Source organism: Medicago truncatula, chromosome 2, assembly GCF_003473485.1.
Source record: "Medicago truncatula cultivar Jemalong A17 chromosome 2, MtrunA17r5.0-ANR, whole genome shotgun sequence".
NCBI lineage: Eukaryota > Viridiplantae > Streptophyta > Magnoliopsida > Fabales > Fabaceae > Medicago > Medicago truncatula.
The window spans coordinates 17,537,120-17,548,096 of NC_053043.1; the positions used below are offsets into that span (position 1 = coordinate 17,537,120).

The window sequence follows — 10,977 nt, forward strand, 5'->3', positions numbered from 1 at the left end:
CTGAACAAGATTGTGTTGAAACCACGATTCTGTTTGGTAAAAATAGCAGATGATTGATAAACTAACTGATGGCTGATAGCTTATGACTTATAGCTGATGACTAGTACCTGATAAATTACTTGAAGTGTTTAGTAAAATTAGTGGTTCAATTAGCTGATAGTTGTAAAATTACATAAAAAGACATTTTTAATTCATAATAAAGTTTATATCAATTAATGTTTAAAGTATTTAAAAATTAAAAATTGTTAATTTAATATTTTTATTAAATTAATTTTTAATTCCTAAATGTTAATTTATATTTATTTTCATTTGCCTAAAAAAATTAGATATTAAACGTAACAATAAATAAAATATAGTTTATACAAATATATATAGTGAAGGTAAACGTAACGTTCTTATTTTTTTTTTGTTGGAGAAAATTATTGTCCTTGTTCTTATTCTCTCCAATTCTAATATATCACACAAAAATAACGTGTCATTTCGCAAAAAAAAAAAAAAAAAGTGACATTAAATATTGAAATAGTTCCGCAAAAAAAAATGTAACAATTGTAACGGTAAAAAAAATATCTTCACTAAGGGTACATCCACTCTTCGTAGAAGAAAATGGCTCTTCTATGGAGTTACAATATTGAAATTTTTTGTTTAAGAGTACGATTAGAAAGATTCCTTCGATTCTCAATATTCAATGCTTAGCAATCACACATGGAATCTAATCTTCAAGCTCTCTTGAAATTGAACAATCCATAAGGTCTTTGAACCTCAAGCTTGCATGCAATTCTTTGATCTTCTACTATGATAAATCTTCTTTACTATACCTCCGCTTCAATCTCCCTGAACCTTGAATGTTTGAGAAACAACCATCACAGTTACCTTTAGAGGTGAAATGAACCTACTTTTCCTTTAGATCCTTGATGCTCCACCAAGATCCTTGAAAGAAACCACACTTATAGTTATCCTATAACACCCTAACAATCTAGATCTCAAATCCTACAATAGCTTTTAGAAAAAAGGTTTAATATGAAGAAGTTTGTTGAAAGAGAGGTTGAAGACTTTATAGTGATCTTGCAAAGTTGATGAAATTATATATAGGTAAGTGAGATAGAAGTAAGTTGGATCCAAAATAACACTGAAAAAAAAATGAATTTGAGTCGAATCAGAGACACATTGAATCGATTCAATAATGTAAAATATGAAATCAGAGTTGACATGAAGATTGAATAAAATCAAAGAAACTTTGAATGGAATAAAAACTTTTCATAACAGATTTGAATCTATTCAAGATAATTTGAATCAATTCAGAGCTTGAATGATTCGATTCAAAATATACAATACAATATATAAATCGAATTAAATCATTACAAAATAGATTTTGAACAAATTTTCATAAGCCAAATACCCGAGAACTTGAATGTTTTGATTCAAAAGATGCAATGCAATATTTGAATCAAATCAAATCACTAAAAACATAAAATCTTGAGAAAACTTGAATAACAATAAACACCTAAATTAATATCAATGCAATGGCTCATAAGACACCATTGTAGACGATTTTAAGAAAGAGACTAACTAGGATGTTTTCACAATTTCAACTAAGCAATTAAACAAAAACAAAACAACACAACACAACACATAACATCAACCTAACAAACATCATTATCAAAATCTAAACTAAACAATTGAAGGAGCAACTAAATTCTCCCCCTTTTTAATGGTTTACTTTTAGTTAACAAACTTAATTTTCAACTCAAATTCGATTCATTTGTTTAATGAACCAAGTTCAACGAGCTAACCAATAAAAGTTTGTTCAGTTGATAAAGAGTTGAAACCTTATCCCACATAAAAATGTGGTTTAAATCCCATCGTCTGCATGCAATTTTTGTTATTAGGTAATATGTAAGTTCTTCTGTAAGGAAGCGCTCTCGAGTCTTGAAACATACCTTAATTTTTTTTTAAAGAAATCCTAATCCTAGTTAGCTTTCAAAACCCAACCCATTTAAATATTAAAAAATAAAATAAAAAAAATAAACAAGTTAATTGGCAAGTGAGTTTCAAACTATATTGTTGGCCATATCCATAACCATCATTACATTTCCCTTTTAACCTAATTAACCTTAACTAACCTATATTTTCCTTTCCAACAAAATTACCTATATCTCACGCCACGTCAAAAATACTATTCATCTTCGTTTTTTTTCAAAGATTAAATTTTTCTTCCATTTTTTCAGCTCCTTTTTCTTTAAATTCTTAACATTTTCAATACATTTTTTTATTTATAATCCGATCAATGAACATGTTTTCTTGGTGTGAAATGTGAATAAATTTTAGCATTAAATTTCTCTTGTATTTGGAATTAAGCGTTGAAATTAGCGTAAGGGTTTGAATTTTGAATGGAACGTCGCGTTGGGAATAAGTTTCGTGTTGGTCGTAAGATCGGTAGTGGCTCATTCGGAGAGATCTATTTAGGTTGCTCTGTTTTTCTCTCTCTTATGATTTTGTTTGGTTTTTTGTTTTATTTTTATGTTTCTTGTTTTATTGATCATGTTGGTGTTTTTTGTTTTTGTTTTGAATTGCAGGTACTAACATTGTAACTAATGAAGATGTTGCAATTAAGCTTGTAAGTGATATTGATTCTTTTTTAATCATATTTAATTTTATTTTTATGTAATTTTTTTTATTATGCTTTATTTGTTTGTTGAACTTGAATTATGAAGAATAGGGTAATTTGTTAGATTTTTGTATTGGCTTTAGTTGTTTATTGTTTAGCTATGGTGGATGAGAATCAGGGTTTAGGAAAGGTGGTTGATCTGGTGTAAACCAAATTGATGTACATTCAATCAATGTAGTGTATACAAGAAGCTTTCCGACTCGGAGGAACTATTCTCATTCACGGTTGAGCATGTTCTCCGGTGAAAGTATAGGGTAGGCTCATCGCTGGAAAAGTGGTGAAAATGGACCTTTATATAGAGGATCCAGCTGTAACTAACTCCGTCAAACTTGGCGGGGAAGGTGAGAGTTTGTTAGAGATCATACCAACGGTCCTGTTTGATGGAGCTGTGCTCTTGTGTGGTAAGGAGCACATGAAGTCTTCTGTCTTGCCTCAAGTGGCGAGGAATTATGGGTTATTGGTCCGTATGTATTGGGTCGGCGACATGGGCTGAGACCCATTCCGGAACAGTGATTAAATCAATGTTGTTAAACAGCAGCACTATTGCACAACGGAATTTGAACAGATCATTATTGTTCTGTGATATGCAATTTAGTGCAAAATATTGTGAAATAGCAGCACTATAACACTGTTGTGTAGCGGAATTTGAACAAACAACTATTTTCTGCGATATGCAATTGACAACATTGGGTTAAATGTGAAGTGAGATTTGGATTTGTGCTGCATTTTGTCCTAGTGTTTCAGAGGTAGAGTGGTTTATGTTTCAATAAGTTAACGTAAAAGTGAGTTGAACAAACAATTTGAGTGTAAAAATCACGTTTAGCGATAAAAACTACAGATTCTAGCTTCAAGTTATCAATTTTAGAGGCAAAATCAATTCTACTCAAGAACATCAAAACATGACAAAACCAATTTTATATCTCAAGAACGCTGTAGCACCCTGTGTTGTCAAATGGCAGATATCGGTGGAAGATTTTTGGAAAACTGGTATGACCAATTTATGAAGGATGGCGATGTCACGGCGCCATACTCGGATATGGTGGCGCCATATATCGTCCAGTATGTTGGATTTTTGGCTTTCCACCATCAGCCATTGGTAGCATTGATAGCGCCGACACTTCTGATTGAAGGCGTGTTCCGTGTCCAAAACTGACGCATCTGATTCACGAGCAATTTTGTCATTTTCTCAAACAATTACAGTGTCGGCGTGTTGTGTTGGTGTCGTGTACGATTCCTGTATTAGTGCTTCATAGCTCTAGAATGTCGTGATTTTCTATTCTTGCCATCTTTGACCATGTCTTCACTGTTCACTGAGCTTGTTGCTTTTTCTTATCTTTTGGGAAATGTGACAGGGTTATACATATTTCTGACCAATATTTTCAAGCATTAAGAAAAAAGGATGTTTCTTTTGAAAACCCTTTGAGGAATGCTAGCAACAGTCTCTTTCCATCACTCTCTGTAACACTCAATCTCTTATCGAGTAAAATTCATGTGTGACACACTTCGGAAATAGGTCCCCCAAAAAGTGGCGGGATCCACATTGATTTCATTCAATTAGAGAATGAGTGTTTGAGAGAGTGTTGAAAAGATAGTGTTCTTAGCACTCCCCAAACCCTTTTGGTGTGAGTAAGGATTTTCTGGTTATGTAGTAGCAGTAGGTTTGAAATGATTAATGATGTGTTTGTATGCTATTGTTAAAAAAACAGAACTGCCACTTTGTGGTACTGGTATTGTTCTTCTTGTTTTAACATTTCAGTGCTAGTTGAATCTAAGTTCAATTCCTTTTGACTGTAAAATGAAGTGGACTAGTGTAAATTTTATGTGGCATTGGAATGGAAATTCTTCATATTTGTTGAATTGTTCCTAACACCCTGCTGCCTGACAAAAACAAGTATTTTTGTGCATAATGTTTTCTATCCAGTTAATGAATTGTTATTATTTTTGTGAAACATACCTTGCATGATACTATCAATCAATCTCCTCAGAAATTTCTTGGCATATTCTTTTCTATTCAAAATTCTCATTCATTAATCTCAGAATCTATGGCTGGGTACTGGATTGGAAGAAATGACATGATTATTTAATCTTGTAATTAATAATCTTTCCTCCCTGCCAGAACCAAAGAAAATGAACCGTTGTTAACATGTGACCCAAGTTTCTCTAATTTATTCATTAGTTAATCACTAAATGGTTTACCATGTGTGTCGAAAGTAGACATGAAAATAACTAGTTTTTATAGTTCAAAACGAAGCGGTCATCAGTTGCCAGTAATAGCTGTAGCAGAACCAGTTCCTAACAAAATAACGTATGCTTCATTGGAAAATTTGATGATTAGACTGAAATGCTAGTTTGTGAAAAGATCCTTATATGTGAAATGCACTATCTGTCAAATCAAATACTTGTTTCTCCGCTAAGTTATTAAAATAGAGTAACATTCTAATGTGGCTGAACTTCATTCCTGATATGACCTCTACACTCGAACTTTGCTTGTAATTTTGAGCATTGTTTTTCTTTAACTAATTACTACATTCTGGGTGCTCTAGATCTGACTTTCTTACTTTTTTCTTTCTGTTCTTTGTTGCTCGCTGCGCTATTTATTTAGGAAAATGTCAGGACAAAGAATCCTCAGCTGCTGTATGAGTCCAAGTTGTACAGAATGCTGCAGGGAGAGCGTAATGGCTGTTCTCATAAGCATATATATTTTTATTATTTATTTTCAATTCCACTTTTTGCAACAAACCCTGCTTTTGAATAATTGATCTTATTTGTAATTTATAAATGGCTCTAACTCGAGTTTTATCTTGGCAGCCGGGATTCCAAATATTAAATGGTTTGGAGTCGAGGGAGATTACAATGTTCTAGTAATGGATCTGCTTGGACCTAGTCTTGAAGAGATGTTTAACTTCTGTAGCAGAAAGCTCTCACTAAAGACAGTTCTCATGCTTGCTGAGCAAATGGTGGGTCGTATTTATACAAATATTTTTTTTTTCTTGCTAAATACTCTGCTTACTAATGAACTAATAGTAAGTTAGTAACTACGATTAACAATTACAATTGTTATCACTGTGGTTGACTCTTTTTTTGTTGGTAGTATTTCGTAATCCTTTAAAAAACTTTTGTCCTTCTGTTTTTTTTCTATGCCAGATCAAACGTGTTGAGTTTGTTCATTCTAAATCGCTTCTCCACCGGGATATTAAACCAGATAATTTTCTCATGGGCTTGGGAAAGCGGGAAAATCAGGTGGCTAAGTTGTTTACATGGCCTTCTAATGTATTGTATATTCATGTTCATATATCAGGTATTTATTATATATTGGTTTATATGTAGGTTTACTGTATTGATTTTGGTTTAGCGAAGAAATATAGAGATAGTACGACCCATCAACACATTCCTTACAGGTACGATGCTTTAGTTGGTTTGTGAATGCTTTAGTAAACTAGGCTATTCCTAATTGTTAGACCTCAATGGCATAGTGGAATTGACATGACTCAATTTGAAATAATTTCGTCCAATATAGCTGTAACATTTTAATTTATCATAATACTTTTATTTTATTTTAATCTTCATATCGGAAAAATCTAAGCAATGTAATTGCATGAGGGAGGGTTTATATGTATGATTTTTTCATTATTATGCAATTAAAAGTTTGCATTATAAAACATTTTTGTGTCAGTATTATCATAACTAGATAAACCAATCATGCTTTGCTTGTCTAATATTGTTTTGAACGCCCACCCACTGTCTGTCTTTGACTTGTATGATGATGCTCCGAATGTCGGTCTATTCATTAGACTATACTTTAGAAGGGATTGGAGGCTGGCAGTTGGAATGGCTAGAGATTTGATGGAAGCTTTAAAACCTGGTCCAGTTCCAGAGCTGGTTAAGTTTAAACTAGTTTCTTAAAACAACCGCCAAGCCTTTCCAACTAGAAAACGATTTTCTTTAATCTTTGCAAATTTGATCGGTTTCAATAACTAAGTATTTTAAATTGGTTTTGATTATTTTATTATCAAAATCAAATGATTTTTGGCAAGTTGTTTTGGTTCATCATACTCCCTGTCTCAAAATAACTATCGGTTTAGCACAGAAATAGTTGCTATTTATCGCAATGATTAATACTCAACAGTTAATAAGGCTAATTTTGTAAAATTATTACACTCATTTATCGTTTGATTTTGCTATTTTATGTAAAAAAAACTCAAGTGACACTTATTTTGAGATGTAAGGAATACTTGTTACTTCATAGTGTTTTTGACAGCAACATGCTGATTTTTTTTTTTTTGAGAGGGTATGTTGAATGTTATATATTACTATTGTTATTTACACTTGCATTTCAGTTGTTGTAGTGTAAAAATTAAATAATCCATTCGATTTTGTTGTAAATAGTGAAGTTTTACTATTATTATTAGTAATTTGTAATTGGCCCATTAGTCATTAGTCAGGCCTATTAGGTTCGAATAGCCTATATAAACACATTAGTGGTTGTACATTATTTATTTCTGAAATATAATATTCAATTTTCACATGGTATCAGAGCCTATCCTAGATCTATCGTTGGGCTTTCCACATTGTCCACGCTTCAGGCCCATTGGGTTGGGCTGAAGCGTGAGGGTTTTGTTGGAAATTCCGCCTTAATTGCAGTCCGCCCCTCGTCGCCTTAATTGCGACCTTTGGTTAGCCTTCATTGCAGCCTCCAACACCTTCATTGTGTTGGCTTTGAGGGGGTGGATTTAGCCCCACATCAGATAGATAGCACCCTTGAGAAGAGTTTATAAAGAGGAGGCACTCCTCACCTTACAAGCTGGTTTTGTATATGTTAATCTTATTTAGTTTTTTACATTTTATTTATTTTAGTATAAAAACCAAACCATCTAATCGAATCCAAACATTTTTTGGAGGCACAAAGCTCACAGCAGAAAAAATGTATCCAAAGGAGAGTGGGGATGAAACGTGGTTCTTTTCTTCATTGTTCTCAGTTGGGGTTCTTTGGAGGGGGAATATTCCGACACCCCTTCTCCTAAAGCGTTTGTTTTGGCACCTAGTCAGGCGCCTGACTCTTTCATTGTGCGCAACTCAGGCTCATAATCACACGATTCAGAGCTGAATTGCAATTCATCAGATTCATGCACAATTAACAAGATTCATGATGAAAACAATTCTTTATGCAATTCGTTTCGATTTCTCATGGTTTGGTATCGAATCACACGATTGATGCGATTAGAACCACATTGGGTATTGCTATTTGAGTTCAATTCCATGAAATTAAAAACATTAGTTTGCAATATATTTAATTCTTAATCAATACCCTAATGATTACTATTCCAAGCAAGTATAAAATTGAACACCAATAAAAAGGGCAATGTGATATAAGAACTATATCAAAATTAACTATGTGTACATAGCATATTTACAGCATTTATATTTCATCAAACCTTTGTTTTTCAGGATAAATTGTGATTCTTTTCAGTGATATTTCATCCATATTTAGACTCTAATTTTATATAGCCTACTTTAGCTGCTGTTGTTTTAGTATTATCTATTGTGAATATGACGTCTAAAAAAAAATATTTCATTTTGAAACAACAGGGAAAATAAGAATTTGACTGGAACTGCAAGATATGCTAGCATGAATACCCACCTTGGCATTGGTATATACGATCTCTTAATACTTACTTAACATTTTAATGTGCAGCAAAGTGGTATTATCTAACAAATTTATATTGCTTGGTACTGTTTTTATGATCACTACTATAGAGCAAAGTCGAAGAGATGATTTAGAGTCAGTTGGTTATGTCTTGATGTACTTCCTGAGGGGAAGGTGATTATTACTGTCTACCTTGCTTTGTTTTCTGCTAGTGCTTTGTTGAAACCCATTGGCTTGATTCTCATTTTATATGCAGTCTTCCTTGGCAAGGGCTTCAAGCACGAACCAAGAGAGAAAAGTACGAGAAGATCAGTGAAAAGAAGGTTTCTACCTCGATTGAGGTGGGTAGGTTTGATATAATTGGCCTTTGAATACATAATATGCACTATATCTTAAATTGTACCAATGCCTTGTTGTGTATTCCAGGCCTTGTGTCGAGGTTATCCAACAGAGTTTGCATCATACTTCCATTATTGCCGGTCATTAAGGTTTGATGATAGGCCAGATTATGCTTACCTCAAAAGAATATTTCGTGACCTGTTTATTCGTGAAGGTTTGAAACTATTCTCATAAAAAATAAAAACACCCCTTTGGTGTGAATCTTCAAGTTTATTTTATATATGCTTGCAGGATTTGCTCTTCAATCTATTGCTGCAAATTGATTCATTATTATATTGGCATTTGAACAGGGTTCCAGTCTGATTACATCTTTGATTGGACTATCTTGAAGTATCAGCAAGCACAGCTAATCACTCCTCCAGCACGTGCTATTGTAAGTGGTTCTCTCTCTATTTTTCTCTCATTTGGGATCTTTTCCATTAGCAATCGATATAATTCTTATGCTTGTATTTTAGGGGCTTAATGCTGGAACCAGTTCTGGAATCCCTCCTGCTATGGCTAGTGCTAATAGACACACAGGTAATTTCTTTGTTGTTTCTGTTTCCTTTTGGTATTCAATTTAGTACAATACGTGTGTGGATGCTTTCCTTAGAAAATTTAAGTCATTTTATGTTTAGCTTACTGTTCTTAGTGCATTTAAACCTTCTGTCTCTCTGTTGCATGCACCAATATTATTTAGCTTTATTCAATTTATTTGGGAAGAATAACTAAGGGCTCTTTTTTTTTTTTTTTCTCTTTCCAATTTCCTCAGTTTTCTACTACAATTTTTTAAAAAGATCTAGCATATTTCAAAACTTTGAAAATGTCAACATTTTTTTCATTATTTCTCAAAATGCATTATTTCTAGCTTGATTTTTAAAATGAACATACATTTTAAAAAATCAACATACATTTGTCTTTCAACTTCTTGTTTGATATTTAAAATGAACATAAATTTAAAAAATGAAAACTTAAAATATTATTAGAAAGTAAAAGGGGCTTAATTTTTTGTCTCCTATTTGTTGCTATTGCTTTGATATTGTCTTTATTTTTCATAGCCATTTACTTTCCATTTTATGTTTTCATTTTCACTTCAACTGATAAACATAAAATAATATAGATCCAACATTTTACTGGAATAACTTATATCCATGCGCTTAATATTCGCCTGGAGTTGCCTCCGGCATTTTCTTTTACAATATTTGAAAACAGATTTAGCATTTTTAGAACATTGTTTTCATTGTTCTTGAAAATGCTTGTCTTCCACCTTTTTTGTCACCATTATTCACTATAAGAGTCTTCCATCTCCTTGTTAGACTATTTGAAATGAATACTGAAAATATTCTTAGAAGCTAAACAGTCTTTCTAATAGCTTTTATGTATTTTTCACCATATTGAGCTTTTGGACTTTCTGGTTCTACTTTTTTTTTCTTCCCACTATCTCGCAGGAAGGGAAGAAGGGCGTCATTCTGGTATGGTTTCAGTAAATTCTTCAAGGCGAAGAATGTCTGGACCCATATTAAATTCTGTAAATATTTCAAACCAGAGAAACCCAGGCCCTGGTGATGCTGCTATTAGTAGGGATGTTATGGTAAGATTTTTTGCAAGTCCCTAATTTCCTTTGGTTTCCTTTTAAAAAAAATAAAATCCATTGTTTATTTTGTAATGTGTTTTGTCAAATCATGCAGTTATCAAGTGCAAATGTCTTGGGCGAGTCGAGTGGATCAAGGCGGCTTCATGGTAGTAGTAGCCGCAATGCATATGGTGGCGCTGATTCAAATTTTCGTGCTCGTGCTACTGAAGATATCAATGGAAAAGCCATAAATTCAAGTGGACAAAGAATTTCACAAAGTGGACCTTTAGATCCAAGGAGAGTAACATCTTCTAGAAATAGTTCTCATATCAATAATTATGAAACTGCACTCAAGAGCATGGAGGGTTTGAAATTAAAAAATGTTGATTCCCATCAATAATTTCTTCCCATTTTATCTTGTACATATAAAATTTGGGTTAACATGCACTGCAACAGTTGCTAGTGACCTGCGAAAGAGACGCGAGTCGGAGCGCATAACTTTCGGCTTCTATTGTCGACTCATCTTCTCATGATGATAAAGCCGATAAGGGAATGAATGAGAATGAAATAACTTAAATTAGAGATTGTTGATGTAAAACTTAGGTCTACTTTGGCACACTTATTTTTTGGCGGGAACCTTAAATTTTTAACTTTTTTTTTTCTGTGAGCAACTATTACTAGATGCTTCTAGTGTCATGTTGATCATAGTTTTTTTAA

General features: G+C 32.9%; 1 protein-coding gene across 1 annotated transcript; it reads left to right on the forward strand.

Annotated features, from left to right (window-relative positions):
* Positions 1 to 2,101: 2,101 nt before the first annotated feature.
* On the forward strand, positions 2,102 to 10,977 carry LOC11442850 (casein kinase 1-like protein 1). Its single transcript, XM_003595182.4, has 14 exons — positions 2,102 to 2,463; positions 2,574 to 2,614; positions 5,268 to 5,337; positions 5,474 to 5,622; positions 5,810 to 5,905; positions 5,993 to 6,063; positions 8,252 to 8,313; positions 8,420 to 8,483; positions 8,566 to 8,650; positions 8,736 to 8,862; positions 8,999 to 9,081; positions 9,164 to 9,227; positions 10,136 to 10,278; positions 10,376 to 10,977. The coding sequence occupies exons 1-14, from the start codon at positions 2,388 to 2,390 to the stop codon at positions 10,658 to 10,660; spliced, it is 1,416 nt and encodes a 471-aa protein (XP_003595230.1). The 5' UTR covers positions 2,102 to 2,387; the 3' UTR covers positions 10,661 to 10,977.

Bases quoted from the DNA above. Each gene is read 5' to 3' on its own strand.
- LOC11442850 (XM_003595182.4), top strand. From the start codon at position 2,388: ATGGAACGTCGCGTTGGGAATAAGTTTCGTGTTGGTCGTAAGATCGGT. The intron at 5,623-5,809 runs GTGGGTCGTATT...TTTCTATGCCAG, and splicing joins TCATGCTTGCTGAGCAAATG to ATCAAACGTGTTGAGTTTGT. The intron at 8,651-8,735 runs GTGGGTAGGTTT...TGTGTATTCCAG, and splicing joins AGGTTTCTACCTCGATTGAG to GCCTTGTGTCGAGGTTATCC.